Source organism: Patiria miniata, unplaced genomic scaffold (assembly GCF_015706575.1).
Source record: "Patiria miniata isolate m_02_andy unplaced genomic scaffold, ASM1570657v1 HiC_scaffold_5, whole genome shotgun sequence".
NCBI classification, from domain to species: Eukaryota; Metazoa; Echinodermata; class Asteroidea; order Valvatida; family Asterinidae; genus Patiria; species Patiria miniata.
Window position 1 is genome coordinate 31,937,707 of NW_024037072.1, and position 25,189 is coordinate 31,962,895.

At 42.2% G+C, this 25,189-nt stretch overlaps 1 protein-coding gene across 1 annotated transcript; it reads left to right on the forward strand.

The window, feature by feature from the left end:
* Positions 1-1,233: 1,233 nt before the first annotated feature.
* LOC119740330 (BTB/POZ domain-containing protein 9-like) lies at positions 1,234-23,132 on the forward strand. Its single transcript, XM_038215595.1, has 11 exons — positions 1,234-1,322; positions 5,658-6,205; positions 8,037-8,403; positions 9,181-9,445; positions 11,861-12,083; positions 12,719-12,838; positions 16,880-16,989; positions 18,222-18,411; positions 19,047-19,154; positions 20,075-20,153; positions 22,506-23,132. Exons 2-11 carry the CDS (start codon positions 6,021-6,023, stop codon positions 22,674-22,676), a joined length of 1,818 nt encoding a protein of 605 aa, XP_038071523.1. The 5' UTR covers positions 1,234-1,322; positions 5,658-6,020; the 3' UTR covers positions 22,677-23,132.
* The last annotated feature ends 2,057 nt before the right edge of the window (positions 23,133-25,189 follow it).

A 25,189-nucleotide genomic window follows, 5' to 3' on the forward strand; every position in this document is an offset into this window, starting at 1 on the left:
TGCTATAACATACTAATCCTCCAAATCCATTTATTTCTGAAAATTGCAGCAAAAGCAAATGTTGTACATTCCCTTTAACCGTATTCCTAGGTTGGATAGAATTATATGCATTAGTATTGTAATTGATACTTCATACATATTCTATGATTTATTCATGTAATATAAATCATGCCTTCCATTTTTATCTGCCTTTCAATGTGTATTTAGATTTTCCAAAGCACACAATTTGTAAATGACTCCCGATAGTTATGATTTTACATCAAATGTGGACAACTTTTGCTATTCAAACTAGATTTACCAAAGTGTTTGGATGCCTTCAGGTTTTGGCTCAGTGATGGTCATCTGAATTGTTCGATGCCTCTTTTATCTGATTATCTTTGACAAGTTTAAAACAAAAAGTGGTTATTCTCTGGGTTAATTACTTTTTAACTGCATAAATCCAAGAAAGCCAATTAAATTACCGAAAGCCTCAGAAGTCGGGGTTATCTTTTTGCAAATTAAAAAATTAAAAAGAATTGAGCAATAAATGTTAAAATGAAAGTGAAACAAAAAAAACATTTCTTTTGCTTGATTGAGTCACTTCAGGCTAAGTAAAAAAAAAATAAGTATCTCATCCTCGCATGCTTCCTTTCTGTTTTTCCCCCCTGTTTTTTTTTTTTATCGCATCTATGTTTGAAATATATTTTGTCTTTTAAATATTTGCAGCTATACATGCATGTTTAAAAGCTGGTATGAAGGGTGACATTTCCTTTGGACGCAAAAGTATCAGCAAATAAAGGAGTTGAAAAAATGGAAGAGTCCATCCGCCATATTGGAAAATCCATCATCTTGGGGGGGCCGGGGAGGGGACCTCTTTAAAAAAAAAAAAAAAACTCCGACTAGACCTTATTTTTTGTCTTGGCCCCAATGTTCATTAGTCCTCAATGCACATGTACACGTTGTACAGGATAAACCTAATAAAAATTGTATGGAACGCTTGCGCTTGGGCTGATAAATGACAAAAACTGAATCCTATAACGTATACGGTGCTTTCTTGTTTGTGTGTAATAGTAAAATCATGGAGGAATAAGAACACCTTTGAAGCGCTTCTGAAAAGCGCGCCGCAGAAAGTAAACACGTCTAGCTCGATACACCCGTACCTCCGGCTCCCACACACCACGGCCACGCAGATCTTTGTAATGAATATTCATGAAAAGACATGACGACCAATATCTAGTGACCAGACGGTGGTAACGAAATTTCGCGTAGTGATGCTTGCCTATGTTGTGGTACCCGACTAACTACGTTATAAATATGGCGACACAATCACGGAACGGCGAATGGTGAGAATTTTTTTTTTTTTAGGGTTCAATATGCAGATGAATTCACAACAAACCAGTATTTTCCTAGGCGTTTTTTAGGACTTTTTATAACCTTGCTTTTCATTCTGCCAAAAATCGCATCCTGATTTTTCGGTATAGCCTGTAAAAAGGCTGTATTAAAGCTGTAACGTTAGGTAACGGGACGCGAATGCAGTGTTATCGTTCTGGAGATCGTGCAGTACAGGGCCCGGTTCCTATCATGGCGATCGTGAAGTGTAGGGCCCGGTTCCTATAACTAGGGAACAAAATCCACTTTAAAATTATTGGACCTACCAAACTAATTGGCGACATTCTCAAAATACAGGTAGGCCTATGTCATAGATAGAGGGCAGGGTTTTGATTTTTTTTGAGGGAAATTTGGGGGTAAATGAATGACGATGACAGCGCGGCGACAACACGCGACCCGAAAATAAAGATGGCTAACAGTAACACCGCGTGATGTACCATGAGCACGCACGGTGCGCTGAATCGCAAAGCACAAACCGCGCAGGAAAATCGTGATTTCTACACCAAGAATCTGTTCAAAATTGCAAAACGGGTGTCATTATAGAATTGAGAAAATTCTGCATTTGATTGTAAAGGTGATTTTTGAGCAATAACAAACATTTGTGACTCTAATTTGATCAAAAACAAAACAGGGGCCCTACACTTCACGATCGCCCCTATCAAAGACATATAATAAAACCTAGACACGACATTTGCTGCGGTATTGCGCCTGTGAGCAAAATGCTAAGCGTGTAGAATATGTAAATTACGCAAATGCTCATCGATAGGCGTGACGCGTCGCGCAAGACTCGCCCGACGCGTCACGCCCATGAGAGCGGTCTCACTGCGTGCGCTATTTTTGAATTTTTGGTTCCGTATGCGTGTGGGAAAAACAACTGTGGTTATACATACGTATAAAGTATGCGCGTAAATTGAAGCCACATGATAATTCGCGCATCGCGCCTTGCCGCGTGACGCAGCCCGCTTTGCTCACAGAACTTACAACGTAAAAGCAGATAATGTCGTGTCTAGGTTTTATTATATGTCTATGGTTCCTATAATGTATAACTAAGGGAACAAAATCGGTAATCCTTACCTTCAGGACCCCGTTACTAATACTATATAAAGACTCACCAAAACAGCTGACTAAATGGTAATCCTTATCTTTAGGACACCTCTATTTTCACGAGTTCTGTTCAAAACTGACTTTTGCAGATGACTGTCCAGTGCCAAAGTGACTTTTGCAGGCTAAAGCAGTCTTTTTTTCTTCAGGTAATAGTTGTAATTTTGGAAGCACTTTCAAAGAAAATGTGACTTTCCTACCTTTTTGTGCAGTTTGCCATCTTGCTTTTTTAATATATTTAGGTGTTGGGCCTTGAGCCCAAAACCTATTGTTATTGTAAGAATTTACTAATTTTTTTTTTTTTTTAGTTCTCCTCAGCAAATTCGTTTCCGGAACTGTTTGTCAAAATGGAAACATATATGAAATTCAATTGTCAATGTATGAATGCACAACCCACTGAATATGTGCTTTTTTGTAATTACGTCATCATGACGTCATCATGGGTCACGTGACGTCACTTCAAAATATAATAAATTTAATCTTTGGAATTCATTATGAAATCAACCGTGAGAGACCGGAACTTGAATTTTGCGGGAATCGACATGATAATACATGCTCTTTCTTTTATCCTGTGCGCGTAAAATCACGTGACCCTTCCTTCCGGTCGAAACCGGAAGTGCCTAATAATTTGAAAGTGGAAAAAGATGTGAACTTGCTTTCAACGGTGTTGGTGTCTGCCTGGATTGACCTTTCAAAAAAAATAATGGGTGACGCCATGAAGAGTTGGAGCGCCCTCTAGCGGCAGGTTAAAAAACGCGAAAAACGCATTTTCACTTGATGTCTGTGGCGAAGTTTGCGGTATTCGCTTCAAAATTCATGTACATGATGACCTTAATGCAGACAAGACCTATGTGCGAAAAAAAATTGATTACCTCATCAGATCGGAAGTTACAATAAAAAGACCTTTAAACCTTCAAAAATTGCTAAAAAATCAACCGTGATAGATATAATCAAGATTTGGCTATATATAGCACAGTTAAAATAGCTCTTAAACTTTCTGGTAATAACGTCACAACGACGTCATCAAGTATCATATTACAGGCAATCAAAAATTTCTAGATTTAATCTTTGAAAATCAATATAAAATCAACCATTACAGATTTGCTTTTGTTTTTTATGGCAATCGATACAATATTGCAGGGTCTTCATTTTCGGTATTAAGTGCAAAATCTCGTGACCCTTCCTTCCGGTCGAAACCGGAAGTGCCTTATTATTTGAAATTGGCAGAAGATGCGAACTTGCTTTCAACGATGTGAGTGTCTGCCTAGGCAGTACTGTACAACAATTGTACACATGATGTCATCAAATGTTAGAGCGCCCTCTGGCGGTATGTTGAAAAGTCAAACATGGATTTAAACATGCATTTTGAGTTGATGTGTGTGGCATAGTTTGCGGTAATCCATGGCCCAACATCGTGTGGTTGTTCCTACAACCTCTAGTTTCTGTTTGTCATCGTCGTCTTTAATCCCTCATAAATCAAAGCCCTGCCCTCTTTCTACAAAGTTTTGTTAGGAAATACATGTAGAAAATTGTGTTGGAATTTAGATTTTTATGGAGTGTCTTGGCCTAGTGGTTTAAGAGCACCGGACTCATGCTCTGGTGTTTGAGAGGTAACAGTGACAATGTGACGTGGGTTCGAGCCTGGGTGGACACTTGTGCCCTTAAGCAAGGCACTTTACCATTATTGCTCCGTCCTTCAGATGGGACGTAAAGCTGTAGGTCCCGTGTGTTGTGTAATGTACTGCACATAAACAGCCCAGTGACACTTATCGCCAAGACTGTAAGAGAAAGGGTTGGCCCCAATGTTTCTAGCCTCCTGTTAAAACGGCCACGCAGAGTATTTAGGAGAAGAACCAACCTAGAACCAAGATACGCAAATGTGTGAAAATGAACCTGGAAATTACAGTAAAAATTGTCGTCTGAAAAATGCAGGACTACTTTTCTATGGCTAGAATAAAGAGGCATGATGAGTATGCTTCTACATGTTCTAAAGCGTAAATATAGTACTAGCTCTACTGAGTGAAGCGCTGGAACTACGGGAGGCTCCTTACTAGCGCTCCATGGAATAGGTATACTTTGACAACACTGTCGATTCACTGACACACACGGTATGCATTATTTGCATACCCTCGAGGACAAAGTGTCCCCCAAAAAACTGGTAGTTATATTTCATGGGAAAATTAGGGGGCTCCTTTTTAGTAAATTTTCTGGGGACAGACCGACCACGAAGTGACATGTAGAAGCTCCTGCCAGAGCTTAAAAAAAAAGAGGTGTTCAAGTGCAGATTGGCCAACTATCTGTTTGTCGCGCAAATGCCAGCAGTTGTGAGGTTCAGGCTGTGCACAAATCGCGCTGTGTCCATCGCACCACGTAATGGATCAAAACCATACATGACTGTATTCTTTTTTCTCATAGTTTTAGGGGTTTTTCTGCCTTTAAATGTACCTGAATGAAATGCAAAAGTGTAGTACATGTACCGGTATGTCTGAAGTGGTTTTCTTTTTCCTCGCTTGGGTTTGGTTGTGTGAGGTTTCTTTTAAATTTCTTCTGTCAAAGGATCTTGTGTAATGTTTTATGGGTTTTACCCCATTACATGTCATTAAATACAATAGCTGTGTACTCCAAATTTAAAGAATGACCCATTTCTATATTGAATCATGCACCACAAAAAAATGGGACTTTGTACTGGTTATATACATCGTTCAGTTTAAGTATCGTCCAGAGATGAACAAACTCTTTAATAATCCGTAACAAAGCCATGTATGACTCAGGCTGCCGTAGATAATTAACTTAATCCTGTGCATGTGTTACTTGTAAGTCTATTTTTTTTTGTGGAACACTGACACAGGTGATGTACATGTACAAACTGTAAGCATGCATCTTCCCTGCAATACCGAGCCTAATGCGAAACATCCACTTGATTTCAACCACAGTGGCTCATCGTTTTTACACAGGATGTATTAATTTCTTGCCAGCTTAATGGTAGCCATGTTCATGCGAATTGTAGCTCCCAGGTGCCTGCTTAAGTTCGCTTGCAGCTGCCGCTTCCAATTAGGATATCCACTTGTATAAAATCATCAATCATATTCACTAGAAACTCATATTTGGTTACTGTGGTAGCGTTTGAAACACTTAAACTCTGCCCCAAACTGTGCTGATCCTTTTCCTTTTTTTGTGCTTTCTAACAGGGCGGACTTGTGAGATGTTCCACTGTGCAAGGAATCCTTGGTGTGATGAATGAGCTACATTAAATGTTCATGCCACAGTCGTCACATTGGTAGCGCCGGTAATGAGTAACACTGAGTGGTAAACCACTACACGAGGCACTTCCTACATGATTTTCATGCAGTGATTCTGCAGGAGTAGACTTGGTTTCAGTATCGGCTCAATATCACTTTATGTGCATATTGCCATTACCAGAGAGGTTCATGTAGTTGCCCTTCTCTTGAATCGGATACACGTACAGTTAGTTACCTGATGGCAATGTGAGTCGATTGTGTCTGATGAGTGTACTTTTTTTTTGGAGTGGATGAGACCGTTGTCTAGCAGTCATGAGTGATAGCCACCGCATGCGTCCCAGCACGCCCATGGGGGAGGTGGAGCACGCCAACATTCTGTCTCAGGACATTGGGAACCTCTTTGCTAACGAGGGCTACAGCGATGTGACCCTGGTGGTGGAGGATAAATCCTTCCATGCCCACCGGGTCATCCTGGCCGCCAGGTGCCAGTATTTCAGGTGAGTAAAACCAGCAGGGGCCAAATCATGACTCTGCTATAACCGACAGGAGGAAAAGCTTGCTTACTTTAGCAGAACATTTTGCCAACCTTAAGAACTACGTCGCGGCATGGACAAGTGCTAAACTCCGCAGCCATGGAGGTTTTTATCGTTACGTCTTTTAGAGGTTAGCATGCCTTTTGGTGTAACTTACTAAGTAAAGTAGTAAAGTCTGTCACGAGCCAATGTGGCCCATCAGGCCGGCGTTTATCTCCGGTTTCAGTAGCATGAAACGGCTGAGAATATTTCTATTCCCCCTGGACGGGATGCTGGTTCATCGCGGGTTACTCCCCAGCTAATAGTGGTGCCCATTATACTCCTGGGTGGAGAGAGGCAAGTGGGCATTAAGGGGCTTGCCCAAGGACATGGCATGGCCAGTGGCTGGATTCGAACCACGACCCTCTGATCATGAGTCACAAACCCTAACCACTAGTCCACACTCTCCCTAAGCCTTTTGCTGTGCTTTGCTGTTTATAGTTCTATGAAATAAACAAGGGGTTTGTTGGCAGAAAATTGTGTGCTTAGCAGGAGAGAAATTTGATCAGCACACGGTCATCCTGGCTGTTGGATAGCAATATTTCAGGTGGATAAACTGACAGGGGCAATTACTTTCATGACTACTAATCACAGCAATTTGTTCGGCAAAGGAAACACTTGCTCGGCCAAAACAGGTACCCATCCCAGAGGGTGAAATAAGACACAAAAAGTATGAAATGAGCAACCGTGTTCCATTTTGAATTGTCACTTGTGGAGTAGCGTATTCCTTCACTATTTAAATGCTCAAAATTTGACTGACCACATCTGTTCGGACAAATTGTAAATTTTTGGGAAATGTCTGATATCCCACAGCAATTTCACCATCTGCATTCAAATTGTCATTGGATGTGTAGTGTCCCTGTCTCGTTTTTTGAGTTCCATCTATCACAAGTCAAATCCCATGTCCCTGACAAGTCCATCCCAAGTAAATCACAATTAATGTATCACTTGTGCCTTTGTCACAAACACCTCCCAAACAAAAAAAATCCACGCTCATTGGAGGGGTCATAATTTGGAATCTGATCGTCTTATGATGACGTCATTTATATAGACCTTTGGGGAATGTTGTTAGCTACGGTACATTTTGATACTCCGTTTGCTACCAAAAACTGTTAATCCTCCAACATTGACAACAGTTGATGAAAAATGATGCAGTTTGAAAAGTTGCAGATTTAAAGATTACGAGTGGAAATTGCTACGTGACAATGTTACACTGCCCGAAACAAGCAGCAAGGAATGTCGATTGCACAGTTCTTGTATGCATGGGAGCACGCAAAATTGAATTGCACACGCTTTGTTTGGGCACTGTGCAGTCGATAGGGGCCAATTACATGCGTGTGTGTTAGCGCTCAGCAATTTCTTCTTGCATAATCTTTAGATTTGCAACTTTTAATATCGTGGATGATTTAGAGTCTTTGATAGCAAACAGGGTCTGAAAATGTAGCAAACAAAATTACCCAAAGGTCTATAAATGACGTCTTTATAAGACGATCATTTCAAAATTACATGTATGACCCCTCCAATGATTGTGGACTTCGTGTTTTTTGTGTGGTGTTTAGTTCCTTTGAATAGCTTGTGACCTGACTTGAGACTGGATGACTTGTGATTGACTTACAAGGACTTGACCTTCAACTCTGCTTCAGACAGATTCATTAAACAATTTCATTTGGCAAACTCACAAATATTACTGCCAACAATCCAAACAAGCCAGTGTCATGCAGGGCAGTTATAAAGCCATTTGCTCTTGATTGTACAGGGCCCTGCTGTTTGGTGGTATGAGGGAATCAGCCCCCGACTGCAGCGAGATAGTGCTTCAAGATACCACAGCCCAAGCCTTCGAGGCCCTCCTCAAGTACATCTACACCGGCAGGATAAACCTCCTGGACTTGAAGGAGGACACCCTCTTAGACGTGCTGGGGCTCGCCCACCAGTACGGCTTTGTGGACCTGGAAGGATCCATCTCGGATTACCTGAGGGCCATCCTTAGTATTCACAATGTGTGTCTGATCTATGACGTAGCCAGCTTGTACTCATTGGATTCACTGAAGGAGACTTGCTACCAGTATATGGACGCTAATGCTCTAGATGTGATGAACAGTGAATCATTTCTGTCCCTGTCCGAGGTAGAATTATCTTCCAGAATTAATTCACAGCCATATTTTCTACATGGGGCTATAAATGCCCACATAAGATTTCTTTTGACAATTAAGTGACATACATGTACTGTTTAAAAATCCCAATTCTTGTGAATGGGGAACAATAGTCCACAACATACACCAGATTCAGCACTTTTTTTTTTAAGGTAGCATCTTTAAATGTAGATCTACTGTTTCGGGTAGTTGTTGGGAATTTCAACGATGATATTTGAGCAAGTTGTAACTGTTCATATTCTCTGTAATTTGTATAAAACCACTCTCCAACCCAAGTCCCTTTGGCCAGTTTCCCTCCAATGGAGATGGCTAAACATTTTGCATTAACCCTAACCACCCCAACTCCATCAAATCCATCCCCCCATTTTGGTGGATTTTGGGGGACTTGGTCCTGCAGGCCTGGTTTGACTAGATATTGATGGAGTATGATGGATTTGGGCCTGGAGGCCTGAAGCAAAGCATGCATTGGAAGCAGTGTGATTGATGGATTTTGGCGGACTTAGTCCAGTACTTAGTAAAGACAGGGAGTTAGGGTTAATAAAAATCACTCACACTTAACAGACTTGGGTTATGAAATTTGGTATTGAGGAGATATACATTTTTTATATTTATTTTGCCATTTACTGGCGTGGTTTTATAAGCACTACACTAAGTGCTTTTCCAAGACCTGTGAAAACATTTTTTTATTGCGAGCTCAGAGTTTTCATTGCTTGTAAAATATTGCAATGATTTTTTTTTTTTAAATACTAGGGTGCTTTGAAAGAGGTGATCTCCAGGGATTCATTCTATGCATCGGAAATCGCAATATTCAAGGCGGTCCAGGCCTGGACCCTGGCCAACAAGGACAGCTCCTTCTGTGAGATTGCCAAAGCCATCCGTCTGCCGCTCATGAACATGAAGGAGCTTCTGAATGTGGTACGGCCCACCAAACTCCTGAGCGCCGACGACATCTTAGATGCCATCAAGGTCAAGCAGGAAAGCAGGAACGTGGACCTCAACTACAGGGGATCACTAGGTGGGTTCCCACTCGTGCCTCGTGCTTTTTATGTTGGCAGCTCATAATCATTTTAAATACAAAAATAAGCTGTTGTTTTGTTTGGCATATTGACTCGACACTGGGAGACAATGTAGTGTAAGGTTCCACCACACCAAATACGTGCTCATACGGAAACAACGCAATATCGTACCCAAAGAGCGCCGCCTTGTGACGCTCAGGAGCAAGGTGGCATTATTTTTTTCCCCTGGAAATTAAATATTGCGACCCCCTGAACATTTTTCTTTTCCATTTTAATAGTGGCGACCGGGTCAATTTGTTTTATATTCCCCTTCCCTAAAACGATTGTTAATCCCTGGGCCCAGGTCTAAATATAACCCCCGCCTCTATGCGAAATAGACCCACAAGTCCGACTTTTTTCGAATAAAATCGCCCAAATTTGAAGCCACAAGTCAAAAATACTTGATTGACATAAATATTTCTACAATTCATCCCAGTTATAGGCCGCAAGGACCTCTTATTCAAAATTAACTGGGGGGTCACAAAATATTAATGAGCTCGCGCGCACTAATGTAAAGGTTTATGGTGGCGTGCACCCGTAATGGCGGGAGGACTGTGCCAGCTATTGTTCAAAAAGTGTTGTGGATTCATAGTTTCTGCAATAGCTGGCGTAGTGCAGCTGTCCGTATTTGGGGCCGCTTTGAATGTGCATCAACTCTGTGTTTGGATTAGTCTGTATCACATGAGCCAGTATGCAGTGCGCTGGTTCACCTTAAAGGGAATATACAACATTGCAAACATCGACAAATAAAACAAACAAGTTTTTACGAAATACCTTAATAGGATGTTGGTAAATGACAGTCTAAAGCATCCTGTAAAATGATGGCACCTGGTGTGAAATCATTTTCAAGAAAATGGTATTTTTGTAAAAATTTCCAGCGGTGGTCGGCCGACCACCGTTGGAAAACTACTGCTCCAAATTTACCATTAATTTAGTCCAAATTTTGTTTGCTATTGGTTACATGTTCATGAACGGGTGCAGGCCAGCTAGACTGGTACCCTTACCTTACAATTTTCCGGCATCTGTAAATTGATCCATTTTATATTTAGTGGAGTCAGGGAACCAGACTACTTGAACAGTTTTGTTTTTCTTGGTTTTTCCAGCATTTTCGAACACAAAACTTCAAACATGTCAGTGTAACAATATTTGATCTATTATACAAACCCCTCAAATAGTCCATTTCTGAAAAATACAGCAAAAGCCAATGATGTATATTCCCTTTAACGTATGGCGTGGGGTACACACGTTTCTTTTGAGTTGAGTGGTTGTGACATTTCGAACAGTGTGCTCTGTTCAGTCTCCATCAGTCTCCTGATGACGAACAGAGCACACTGTTCAAAACGTCAAGTCAAAACAACTGGTTCTTCTCGGAACCACACAACTGAAAAGAGATATTGACAAATAATACTAGCAAATAATATAATTTGTGTAAACACTGGTTGACACTAGATTCTTTATTTCACATCAACATGTGCATGTAGACTATTCTAGACAGTAAGAGTTTATATTCACGAACCAAACTTTAGAAAAGCATGCAATATTGAGCACATTGGCAAATGCAGTAAAATCAGGGCCGAATTTCACGGCGCTGCTAAGCACACGATTTTCTGCTAACAGAGCCTCTGTCTATTTCATGGAGACTGTAAGCAGTAAGCACAGCAAAAGGCACGCTTACTTCAGAGGAAAAATTTGTTTAACTTAGTGACGTAACAATAGAAATCTCCATGCACGCGCGACCGTTAGCACGTCCACGCCGTGAAATAGTGCGAAGGGTTAGCAAATTTTTCTGCTATGCTAAACACACTTTTTCTGCTAACTGTTAAGCAGCGCCTCGAAATTGGGCCCATTATAATATTAAGCAAGTCTTGGCGGCATTGGTTTTTTAAGTGAGAAATATTAAATTCAGGTGCAGTACACATAAAAAGTTAAAAAGTTGTTACTTAGGCCCCCCCCAAAAAAGTCTCCGGTTTCTGGTATGGATCTTGCCCAAAAAGTGGTGCGGCGACGCGGCTTTTTTTTTTTTTTACCTGTTTTTTTTGCTTCAAATGTCGGCTGAGGACTGCAATTGGTGCCCGACTAAACTTAGTGAAAATATATGGGAGTCCAGAGAGGCCACATACAGCTTATTCTCGATCATAACCCCATCTAAAAACACGTTAAAATTGTGCAGCAGCAGGATTCCAGTCAAACCAGTGAGTTTGGCAGTTTTGAGACATCATCTTTTATTGAAAAAAAAACTTTTTCATTTTGCCGACGCGCATGGCTACGGCGACGCGCGCGCATACCAGAAACCGGAGACTTATTTTTTTGGCCTTAGAAATGTAAAAACAAATACCTCACTGAACCAACTTATATTGATTCTTCTTCATTTTCAGTACTCAATGAAAATATTGCTACAGCCAAATACCACGCGTCTGTCATCAATGGAGATATGCGGGCTTCACTGCTGGATGGGGACTGCATGAACTATGACCTTGACCGGGGTTTTACGAGGCATCCCATTGAGGACGTCCCAAAGCCTGAGGGAATTGTGATCAAACTGGGCAAGCCTTCAATCATTAACAAGATCAGATTACTACTGTGGGATCGAGACATGAGGTAATGACTTCATGCCAAAGAGATACAGTTTTGAGTTTTTGAACCTTGGCATTGACTCTTCAGGTGCGGATCCGGGGGTGGGGGGGGGGGTTTGCTTTTGGGGGTGAAACCCCACCAGCTCCGTCCAAAACATTGTTTTCATAGAAATTCCTAAAAAATAATGCACCCCCCCGCAAAAATTCCTGGATCCGCCGCTGCTCCTGGAGGAAATTTTAAGCCGTAGACTTTATTGAAGACTTGTCAGAGATAAAACTTTTCCGATTTTAATCCGAGAACAGAATTTTTGAGTTTTCCAACGAAATTTCAGATTTTTAACGATTTGTCCCACAAAATTTTATTTTTTTAACAATTTTTCTACAGCTTGTGATTATATTTAAATTATAATTTTGAAGAAAAGTCGATCAAAACGGCACATAAAACTTATTCCAAGCGCAGTTTTAATCTCTTTCACCAGTCGTAAATGGAGAGTTCCTATGGTAAAAACACCTAGGCCAACACTGATCGGAACCCTTTTCCAGCTGGATAAAAGGTTAAACATTGACCTGTGACATGGAAAAACATTAATATTAATTTTGGTCTGACACTGAAGAGATACTGTGTCTAATTCTGACTGTATTTTGTTTTGCTCTATCTAGGTCTTATTCCTACTACCTTGAGGCTTCCATTGATGAAACGGACTGGGTACGCATCGTAGACCATTCACACTACCTGTGTCGATCATGGCAGACATTATTTTTCCCTCCCAGAGTCTGCAGGTAAGTCCTGAATATATCAGAGTTGTTTAAGACCTAACACTATTGGAGTCATTATTGACATCATTACCAAGTCAACGTCCAATGCTTACTTCCTCGTGTTGTAAATATATGTCTTTAAGTTCATACTAAGGCATGAATCGCTGCGCCATCTTACAAACAAATGGACGACAATACTGACAACTACTTTTACGTATTTCTCCATTGACTGCATTAAGTACGAAGCAGTCTCCAAATTCAAGAGAGGGATATCCTTGAGAAGAGGGACTTACATGTGGTCCTTCTGAGGTGCTGTACAAGGTGCAGTCAGACATGCCAGAAGTTCCGTTAACCATTTTAGAGGGGTCTGATTCAGTCATCTCAAATGTGGTGTCTACCACGTTGGAGGAGGTGATGGTGTCAGCCATGCCAGGGGTGGTGGTGTCAGCCGTGCCAGGGGTGGTGGTGTCTGCCATGTCAGAGGTGCTGCTGTCAGCCACGTCAGAGGTGCTGGTGCCGGCCATGCCAGAGGTGGTGGGGTCAGCCATGCCAGAGGCGGCAGTGGCAATGGTGTCATCGATGGTCGAGGTGGTGGTGTCTGCCATGTCAGAGGTGCTGCTGTCAGCCATGTCAGAGGTGCTGGTGCCGGCCATGCCAGAGGTGGTGGGGTCAGCCATGCAAGAGGCGGCGGTGGCAATGGTGTCATCGATGGTCGAGGTGGTGGTGTCTGCCATGTCAAAGGTGGTGGTGTCAGCCATGCCAGAGGTGGTGGCGTCAGCCATGCCAGAGGTTGTGGTGTCACCAGAGCCAGAGCCAGAGTCTCCAATGCTAGAGTCGGTGGTGTCTACCATGACAGAGGTGGTGGCGTCAGCCATGCCAGAGGCGGTGGTGTCACCAGAGCCAGAGTCTCCAATGCTAGAGTCGGTGGTGTCTACCATGACAGAGGTGGTGGCGTCAGCCATGCCAGAGGTGGTGGTGTCACCAGAGCCAGAGTCTCCAATGCTAGAGTCGGTGGTGTCTACCATGACAGAGGTGGTGGCGTCAGCCATGCCAGAGGTGGTGGTGTCACCAGAGCCAGAGTCTCCAATGCTAGAGTCGGTGGTGTCTACCATGCCAGAGGTGGTGGTGTTAGTCATGCCAGAGGTGGTGGTGTCAGCTATGCCAGAGCTGGTGGTGTTAGTCATGACAGAGGTGATGGTGTCCGCCATGCCAGAGGTGGTGGTGTTAGTCATGTCAGAGGTGATGGTGTCAGCCATGCCAGAGCTGGTGGTGTTAGTCATGCCAGAGCTGGTGGTGTTAGTCATGCCAGAGGTGGTGGTGTTAGTCATGTCAGAGGTGATGGTGTCAGCCATGCCAGAGCTGGTGGCGTTAGTCATGCCAGAGGTGGTGGATTCAGCCATGCCAGAGGTGGTGGTGTTAGTCATGCCAGAGGTGATGGTGTCAGCCATGCCAGAGCTGGTGGCGTTAGTCATGCCAGAGGTGATGGTGTCAGCCATGCCAGAGGTGGTGGTGTTAGTCATGCCAGAGGTGATGGTGTCAGCCATGCCAGAGGTGATGGTGTCAGCCATGCCAGAGCTGGTGGCGTTAGTCATGCCAGAGGTGATGGTGTCAGCCATGCCAGAGCTGGTGGTGTTAGTCATGCCAGAGCTGGTGGTGTTAGTCATGCCAGAGGTGGTGGTGTTAGTCATGTCAGAGGTGATGGTGTCAGCCATGCCAGAGCTGGTGGCGTTAGTCATGCCAGAGGTGGTGGTGTCAGCCATGCCAGAGCTGGTGGCGTTAGTCATGCCAGAGGTGATGGTGTCAGCCATGCCAGAGCTGGTGGCGTTAGTCATGCCAGAGGTGATGGTGTCAGCCATGCCAGAGGTGGTGGTGTTAGTCATGCCAGAGGTGATGGTGTCAGCCATGCCAGAGGTGATGGTGTCAGCCATGCCAGAGCTGGTGGCGTTAGTCATGCCAGAGGTGATGGTGTCAGCCATGCCAGAGGTGGTGGTGTCAGCCATGCCAGGTGTGTTGTTGTAAGCAATTCCAGAGGTGGTGGTGTCAGCCATGCCAGAAGTGGTGGTGTCCGCCATGACAGTGGATGTGTTGTCAGAAATGGCAGAGGTGATGGAGGTAGCCAAGTGAGGGGTGGTGGTGTTGTAAGCAATGCTAGAGGTGGTGGTCTCGGCCATTTGAGATGAGGTGGTGTCAACCATGACAGAGGCAGTGGTGTACCTTATGCCAGAGGTGAGGGTGTCACCAAAGTCAGAGGTGGCAACAGAGGTGGTTTTCGACATTCCAGTCAAGGCTCCATCATTCATTATTGGGGTTGTGTTTTCAGGTCCGCCTGAGTAGGAGGTGTCAAATGATGACTTATTACCAAGCCATATCACCTCATCATAACCAGTGCTTTTCACATAGCCAATCAAGAAGTCTTTTTCCTCCTGGGTGCGGACATCTGCCAGCTTGGCCAGGCGATATCCGTAAGATTTCCTGGTCGCACAGTGATGCTCAGCTTGATCCCAGCTGATGTTCTGGTATACGTACAAGTAGCACTGATTGCCATGAGCCACCCAAGACAGAGGGCAAGGCATGCAGCCGGTGTCTACGGCCAAGGAATGAAACAATCCTATGATTGCTGTGGCAATCAGTGGCACAGGGGTCTTCAGAGACATGACAGAGACCAGAGAATTCACAGATGAAAGTCAAGTTATAATTCAGAGCTTACAGTGGACAAATACCGGTAGCTTTAAATAAACGTTCCTCCTCTTGAATGAGGGAGTGCACTGTACCCTGCTTCTAGCAGCAGTTTGGTTTGGGTTGCTATTGTGAGTGTGATAGGTCTGGCTGGATAATAATAGCAAATGCCGTACATTTGAGCTGATTAACATATGTTACCGGTAGGTGGTTGGTTACCTTGAAACAGAGAAATGTGTGTCTTCAACAGATCTCGTTTGAAAGCATGTCAAACCTTCTTTAAAAAATATTCTGTTCTGATAACCCATTGCTCTGTTAGCGCTGAATGCTCATTTAATTATCATGTATAAATGTACATGAAAGTGAATAGATTTTTTAGTTTGATGGAGAGGTCCAATGTACACGTGTGGACACGAGACAAAATAGTTCAGTTATCCTTGACTACAGGATTGACTACCAAAGTGTAGCCAGCACTGGGAAGGACAAACGTTAATGTTGTAATAATTCTCCCTGTACATGTAAATTAAGCTCTCATTCAACTGTGCAAGGCAGTGTGCGTTGAGTCTTCTCAGTCCTATTATAATGCAATTATGAAGGCAGTTTAATAGCACTGTTCCTTTAACTCAGCATTACTCTGGCTGTGTAGTGCCTAATTACCCCTCATAATTGATTGCCAGGATAACTTGTGTAATTGGAGCCAGGTTTAATTGACACACTCCATGAATCCTTCCTAATTTGTAACGCTTCATGGCATGTGTGTGTTTTAGTTTAAAAAGGATAATTGTTGCTAGTAAAAGAAAAAAATTGCCAAACACAATAACAAGTTTTGGTAGAGTGATATTAATGAACAAGACAAAATCATGGGAAGGTTGACTCATAGTGCGCTGCCAAGTATTGCAAAAAAAGTAATAAAGACAAATTGTTGTACATGTACATGTAATTTAAATTCAAATACTCAAATTCACCATTGAAAGTCACAAATTTCCAATCGTCAACATTAATCCTCATAATGCAAAAATCATCCCTAACAAGGCTCAAAACCAACCAAGTACAATGTAAAGTGAAAAAGACAGAAAAAAAAATTAATTGCAGTTTTAACATTTAGGCCATTTGTAACTGATACCCTTCTTGATAATGTACTTGCTTTCCATTTTATGCTCAATGCACTTTTCTTATGAATATGGTCGTTATGTTTGTATAGTTTGTGTGTTCTTTTTGTACAGATGGTGCTATATGCAGTTGAATCGAGTCAATTTACGAACGTTTTTCATTCACGCCCACAACTGCAGAAATAACCACATCATTCCAGTTATGCCATTCATTGTCCGTTATTTAAGTTGCCATTATATAAAGGTCTGTGTATTTTCTCTCCTTTTGTTTTGGATGCAGATATATACGCATTGTTGGCACACGCAACACAGTCAACAAGGTATTCCATATTGTGTCCTTTGAGTGCATGTTCACAGACAAGACGTTACCGCTAGAACATGGCCTAATAGGTAAAACATGTATTTAAATGTATACCCTTTCATTAATAATTAAAGTTTTTTTGTAATGAATGATTTGAATTCTGACTTTTTGGTGGAGTGTAACAATAATGAATGATTGAATTCTGACTGTTTGATGGAGTGTAACAACCTCAGTCCCATGGGTACGATCTTGCTGCACCCATGTTGGTTCCAATCATGCCATGCGATTTTGTTGTAATTTAAATTTCCCACTATTTGGGAGATTTAGATTAGATTGCAGTCGATGTGTTTAACTCTCCTCAATCCTCCTGCCGGTATTGGATGATTTTAGAAGATTGAGGATGAATGGCAAAGATGTGCCGCTTTTTTGTGGAGGATGCATTATGTCAAGCCAGTAGGCCATATCCTGCATTGGTTATGTTCAGCCATGCATTAATCAGCCCTGTGTTTTTCTCGTATTTCATCCGCACTGCTTCTAAAATCTAAACGCCAGTCGCACTGCCTCAAACCATAGCAGTAATTGGCAGAGGATTTTGGAGGATTGAGGCAGTGGTCACCCTCCACAGACTAAATTCAAGAAATAACGGATGATTTTGGAGGATTGAGGCTGAATCCAATTTTTTCTTGGTGGCAATTAGAGGATTTTGCAGGATTGAGGTTGCATCCTAGCCAGAGGGCCTAGGGGGTTAGGGTTAATGAGCGACTCCGTACTTTTAATTTTGAAGAATCCAATTTTTATAATCAATTCTTTCAAAGATGAGATTTTGACGTCCGTTATAAAAATGTGTGTGTGTTGTTGATGTGGTGATGATATGCAATGTGGATGCATATCATTTTAGGATTTGTTTTGGTTTAATTTACTTAAAGACTGGAGAAAATGCTTGGTTGTGCTCTGTGTTCAGAATCTGTCTTATTTCTGGGCAGTTGACATTCCTAGATCAATTTGTCAAATTTCTGTTGGCAAAGAAATGGGACCAAGGAAATGGTACCCAATGTGGAAATGGCCCCCAATTTGGAAGTTGGACCCAATCTTGAAATGGTACCCAATCTTGATATGGTACCCAATCTTGATATGGTACCCAATCTTGAAATGGTACCCATTTTGGAAGTGGGACCCAATCTTGAAATGGTACCCAATCTTGAAATGGTACCCAATCTTGAAATGGTACCCAATCTTGAAATGGTACCCAATATCAAAATGGTACCAAATATCAAAAATCTGTTGGTATTCACCACTAATCCCATTCTCCATCTTGTCGCAGTACCCAAGGAGAGTGTAGCCACTATCCAAGCCAGTGCCAGTGTAATTGAGGGCGTGAGCCGTAGCCGCAACGCCCTGCTGAACGGAGACACCAAGAACTATGACTGGGACTCTGGCTACACCTGTCACCAGCTAGGCAGTGGCTCCATCGTTGTACAGCTGGCCCAGCCGTATATCATTGATTCTATGAGGTAAACTAAGGCCATGATTTTACAGAGCTTCTAAAGCAAGAATAAACTGTTTAGTGAATTCAAGAGATGAGCTAAAATGAGCGGAGTACCAGTCACAAGCAATAGACATTGCATGACATTTTGGCTGGTAACCTGTTTGGGTAGATATTTCTGTGCTTTACAGCTTAACCCTAACCTTCCCCAAATCCTCCAAAAATCTCTTTGCAAAATGGAGGATTTTGCAGGATTGAGGCTATATGGCAAAAATGTGTTGCTGATTTTGGAGGATGCACTGTGTCAAGGACTTGGGCCGGACCTTGTGTTGTTTATGCTCAGCCATGCATAAATCTAGGCCTAGATTATACTTGAAATCCTCCGCACTGCTCCAGGATGTCACTGGCTCTGCCTTAACATACAGACAGTGATTGCTGAAGGATTTTGCAGGATTGAGGCAGTGGTCACCCCTTCAAGGACTACATTCAAGAAATAACGGATGATTTTGGAGGATTGAGGCTGTATGTAATTTTTACATGGAGGCAGTTGGAGGATTTTGCAGGATTGAGGTTGCATCGTACCAAAAATGCTGAGTTAGGATTAATACACCATTTACATAAATATTTGTTTACCAATGTGTGAGGGGTTTTGAATCATTGTAGAATGCTGCTGTGGGACTGTGACGCCAGGACGTATAGCTATTACGTGGAGATATCGACAGACCAGACCACCTGGGTCAAAGTAGCTGACAAGACCAAGGAGACATGCAGGTAGGTGACAAAGCACTGGACTAGATGCTTATTACCCCTGATATGCAGGCTCGTAGTTATTTCTGGAATCACCTCTCAGTTCTCGTTGGATGATAAAACAGGCATTTTAGGTAACCTTTAGAAATCCTTGTTGTGGGGTGTGTAATAGAATGCACAAGTACATAAAGGAACACAACATTTCGTCTGAGCTACAATGACTTGTATATTAGAGGGAGGGGGTAAGAGAATTAGTGCAAAGTTTTGAGATGAATCATCGGAGACTTGAGCTGAAATGATACATCATTTGCTTGTGCTGTAATTTTCAGAAATGGATGGATTTGGGGGTTAGTATTTTATAGCAAGTATTGTTACACTGACCTGTTAAAAGTTTTGTGTTCATAGACGCAGGAAAAACCAAGAAAAAAAAGTTGTTCTTGTAGTCTGGTGCCCTGACCCTACTTCAGATGAAACAGAGCAATTTATATATGTCTGGGAATTGTCAGGTCAGGGAACCAGACTAGCTGGCTTGCACCCGTTCATGGATGTGTAACCGATTGCAACAAAATTGTGAAGTAACTAAATTCGGTAAATTGGGGGCAGTATTTTTAAAAAGTCAGTTTTTTTGTAACGATAGTCAGCTGACCATCGTTGGAAATAGATACAAAAATTCCACTTTTCATGAAAATGACAGCACATCAGATGCCAGGATTTCAGGATGCTTGAGACTATTATTCACTTACAGTCAAATAAGATATTTCATCATAATTTGGTAGTGTTTTTTTTTTTTTTTGATGTTTGCAAATGTTGTATATTACCTTTAACATCGTCCTTTTATGATTGATTGAAGGAACTATTAAACAATGGATTCTTAGAGACATGTCCCTCAGGGTATATCCACAAACCCTTTGAATGCATCCAGTTGTCTTCTCTTGTTTGTCCAGGTCCTGGCAATACCTCAAATTCGCCAAGCAGGCTGTCACATTTGTCAGAATTGTCGGCACTCGGAACACAGCAAACGAAGTAAGTCAAGAGTGGGGGTGCTGTGGTCCAATGGTTACGGTGTTCGACTCGTGTGCCGTGGTACATGGGTTCGAATCCAGACCGTCGGAACATGTTGCTTGTGCTCTTGAGCAAGGCACTTTAGCATTATTGCTTCGTCCTTCGGATGGGACGTTAAGCTGTAGGTCCCTAGTGTTGTGTAATGCACGTTAAAGAACCCAGTAACACTTATCGCTAAGAGAAGGGGTTTGCCCCGGTGTTTCTCGCAGTGGCTGCAATATGCGCCGCAGCACCTTGTAAGGTGCTACATAATGGGTCTCATATCTTCTCATAAAACACAAAAGTGCAACAGAAGACAAAAGAATCAGCATTGAGGGCCTCCATGGAAAGCAGTGCTTTGCACTGATCGGAGTTTACCCTCATTAAAGATGACGTAAATAAAAAATAAAAAAAATTTAAAAATAAGAAAAAATTCATTGCTATTATTTGTCACAACTGAACAGTGTCAAAGCAACCCTTGGGCACCCAAACACATCTAGGCTGCTTAGCGGCTCATTTGTGAAAATTGAGGGTAGTTTTAAAATTGGGACGGTTTGCTCATTGAGGTCAACCAGAAGTTCAATTGGGTTGCGCCCTTCACCAACGTATTTTTATAAACACTCTGCACTGTAAAAAAAAAATACGTCGGTGAAAATGCAAAACCCAACATTGAACTAACATCTTCGACACAAATTCCATCTTATGAATATTTTGGTTTTGGTACACGCTGCTATATCACATTCCAACCAGCCAGCCGACCCTGGCAAGCTCGGTGGTTGAGTGGTAAGACGTCTGCACTAGGAAGCAGGAGGTCGTGGGTTCGAGGCCCACCCGAGTAATTTTTTTTCTCACAATCACTTGGGACAACACTGAGTATATACAGTGTTTATAAAAATACTTCGGTGAAGGGCAAAACCCAGTAATGAATTTACATCACTCGACCATCTTATCAACCAGAAGTAAAAGTTCCACCATGCTTCAACAAATCTCGCTAGTCCTGTATAGTTCTAAGAAAAACTTGTTTATTAATACCAGGTATGAGAGTTGTCAGGATTTTGTGTTAGGATTTTGAAAAGAATCCCTTTTGAAATCTGGAATCCCATAAAAAGTTTTGTAGAACAAAAGAAGTTTTTTTTAAGGGGTGCCTTAACCCTAACCTTCCTTAATCCTTCAAAATCCTCTTTGCAAAATGGAGGATTTTAAAGGATTAAGGCTATATGGCAAAAAGGTATGGTTGATTTTGGAGGATGCACTGTGTCAAGGTCTTGGGTCTTGTTTATGCTCAGTCATGCATAAATTTAGGCCTACATTAAACTTGAAATCCTCCGCACTGCTCCAGGATGTCACTGGCTCTGCCTCAACATATTGACAGTGATTGCTGGAGGATTTTGAAGGATTCAGGCAGTGGTCACCTCTCCAAGGACCACATTCAAGAAATAACGGAGGATTTTGTAGGATTGAGGATGTATGCATTTTTTTCATGGATGCAGTTGGAGGGTTTTGCAGGATTGAGGTTGCATCCTAGCAAACAATGCCAAGGGAGTAAGGGTTAAATACAAACATAGCCTATGCTATAGACCTTACTTTGCTCTGGGGCCCTTCACGACCCTCAAAACCTCTTGCTGATTGTGTTGTGGATTTTCCATTTCCCCTCAATCTGACCCCGGTAATACTCAACATTTTGAGTAGTACTCTTGAAAGGAAGCCTAAGTTGCATGGAATCAAAGCAAGTATTTTGTTGAAAAAAACGTGTTCAAGAAAACCAACCAAGCAAAATATAAATTAAAAAAAATGAAATTAAAAGATGTGATCTGAGACTTTAGATGTTGGAGTTCTGGAGTCAAACATTTCTTGTTTTGTCTGCCCTGTGAATTTTCATGATAGCATGTTTTGATTCTAGCAGTGAGAGCCAGGATGCGATACTGACAGTGTAAATAGTACTGTTTGTGTTTTCAGTTCCAACAGAGAACAAAACTTATACTTTTTTTCACAAGGGGATAAAAATGTTGCACCTTCACTTGTCTTTGCAGAGTTTAAACTTAACAGCCTAATTTGATTCCTCATTTCCTTCTTTCTTGGACTGTACGTGTAGCTTTGAAGTTAAAAATATCCTGGTTATGTGTCTTCTGAGTACTGTCCCTTGAGCAAATACATAACGACGGTTTGGGAGACCCCAAAAAATTTGGTTGGATAGGGTAGCTCAGATGGTAGAGTTTGCGTTGTAGTCGGTGGTGAAATCCTGCTTCTGTCAATTTCTTTGTTCAGCCTAATATTGTTTTTATAGTATAGTAAAGTATTTCTGTATGTTAACTTGATAAAATGTCCTTGTTTTAGGTATTCCACTGCGTTCATTTTGAGTGCCCCGCCCAGTCGACGGACACACCCACGGGGAGCGAGGAAGGAGGAGCAATGGCAGCTGGTGGGGACGGTCAACCTCAGGGACTGTCAGCCCAGCCGAGCTCCCCAGCGTCGTCTCTACATAGGGGATTACATCAAGGTATCTGAAGGAGGTGGACTACTAGTATCTCAGGGGGATGTCAACCAGTCTCAGAGTGGGGCATGGCACTCATTAACTAGGGGATTGACACCCAGTATCTGTGGGGGACATGCAGTAATCTTAAGGGGAAGACCCTAGTCTCTGATGAGGGGATGGCACCCAGTATCCGAGAGGGGATTCCCCCCCCCCCCCCCCTATTCATGAAGGTATGGGGGTCTTCAAAGCCAAGTGCTTGTCTTGCAGTGATTACACAGATTAGATTTTACCCCTTTTCATTGTATAGTTCACATAAATAGTGATCGAGACCCGGACAGTGGGCTTGTTCATGGGGAGTGGGGAAGGGGCTCTTTTGGTTTTGGAGACAGCCAGCCTTAGGGAGTGTCAGCAAAGCTAAGTTCACCAGTTTTGCTGCTACACAGGGGTTTACATCAAGGTGACTAAAAAGGGGGGAGGGGGGGGGGGTTAGGTAACCAGAATATTTAGGGAAAAGCACACATTATGTGTATGAGCACCCAGTATCTGGGGGGGGGGGGGAAGGAACACCCATTTTTGAAGCGGGGAGACATCTTGTATCTTAGGAGGAAAGCATCAATATCTAAGGGTGAGGTACCCAGTATCTGGTGGTGGTTGGCACCCAGTATCTTGAAGGTGAAGACACCCAGTATCTGAGGGGGTAAGGCACCCAATATCTTACAGGGAAGACACATTGTATTTGGTATGATTAGTCACCCAGTATCCAAGGAAGGAGGTACCCAGTATTTGATGGGGAAGGACCGTAGTGGCTGGGAGGTAAGGCGCCCAGTATCTGAGTGGAGTGGCACCCAGTGTCTTGAAGGCGAAGACACCTAGTAACTAATGGGGTAAGGCACCCAATATCTTAGGGGGAAGACAACTTGTATTTGGTATGATTAGTCACCCAGTATCCAAGGAAGGAGGTACCCAGTATCTGATGGGGAAGGACCGTAGTGGCTGGGAGGTAAGGCGCCCATCATGTGAGTGGAGTGGCACCCAGTATCTAATGTAAAAGTATCCAGTATCTGAGGGCGAAGGTACCCAGTATTTTAGAGAGATGACACCCAGTACATCAAGGGTTAAACTAGGTATATTGGGGAAGGCACCCTTTATTTGGCAGGCATGCAACTTTTCCTCGGATCAGCTGATTTCCTCTTTTTTTACTTCCCATGTGTGCCATTGAAAATAGAAAAACACTGTACAAAGTCTGGGAAAAATTTGAATTTCCTCTTTTTTTTGTGATTTCCCAGTTGCATGCCTGATTTGGGGAGAAGGCACTCGGTATCACTTGAAAAACACACAAAACAAACTTTGGGTATTGATGACAGCAATTCACTTTTCCTCAAATTTAAACCAGTGGCATCAAAGTGTTCCCCTCCCCTTTCCCTGACTGTGCATTTCCATTGTAAGAATGTTATAAGATTTAAGCAGGTTGCCTTGGAGTGCAAGAAACAAGAACTTTCTATAATGGCATGAGATATTTAAACCAAAGTGCTTGTTGAACCCTGGTTACGCAAATGCTGCATTTTATCCATGTCCTATACATAGTTCATTTGAATGGTGTTTGGGATATGGACATACATGTAATCTCTACAAGTGTATACACATCAAAGCCAGTCCGTTGTTGCATCTTTCACTGATGTCATCAAAACTGGTTTGAGGTTTGTTACTAGTTGGTCAAAAGAATGTGGAAAAAGATTTGCTAATATTTTAGTGTGTGAAGGAGTGTTTTGTGCATATATCCAAACTCTGTAGAGTGTTTGAAATATTTAACAGTGGAGATTGATAAGTTAGTAGCAGCACTGAGATTGCTTTACTAGCTCTACGTTTAGTTTCTAATTCTGTCTAAAATGAACGAGTCACACAATTAGTATTTTGCCTCCTAATTTAAAAAGTGATGTCAAAAAGTCAAAATGACCACCCATTTGGCTGCTGTAGTTAATGTGGATTTATATCGGGCATTGGCAGTCGAAAGTTGTTAAAATGAATGACCGCTTTTTGAGGACCCAATTATGTTTGTTACAGCAACAGTCTACTGTATAAAGTAAGAAGACTAAGCTCAGCATGTACTTTCCCTTTGGTTGGTTGTAATTTAGATCTATATCTAGGTGTCCTGATTTGGTCAAATTATTTGTTCCTGTCACTGAAATAATTCTCTTTGTATTCATTAATCAATATCTTTCCTAAAAAGCCAAAAAAGAAAACAAAAGAGAAGTTATAACCACAAACAGTGTTTTTACCGTTAGATAAAACTGAACGCAGAATTTTTAAAGAAAATGTAATGAACTTCCCTGGTCATTATTCCTGCAGCATGGCGTGACTTTCGCACAACAAATATCAACATTCCTTTTGCTATTGCACATATTGAGTCAAACATCAAGAGGTTTCGCTTGCTGATCGCTTGCATAAAACGATGATTTCACCTAACTGACATTTTATCTGTAACATAAGAGGTGAGTATTTTGAAATGTTGGCCAAGTTGACAGAACTTTGAACAAGAAATGCAATT

What these genes read in the sequence shown, in the direction of transcription:
- LOC119740330 (XM_038215595.1), top strand. Translation starts at nt 6,021, where the DNA reads ATGAGTGATAGCCACCGCATGCGTCCCAGCACGCCCATGGGGGAGGTG. An exon ending in GCCAGGTGCCAGTATTTCAG is followed by an intron (nt 6,206 to 8,036) that starts GTGAGTAAAACC and finishes TTGATTGTACAG; the next exon opens with GGCCCTGCTGTTTGGTGGTA. An exon ending in CAACTACAGGGGATCACTAG is followed by an intron (nt 9,446 to 11,860) that starts GTGGGTTCCCAC and finishes CTTCATTTTCAG; the next exon opens with TACTCAATGAAAATATTGCT.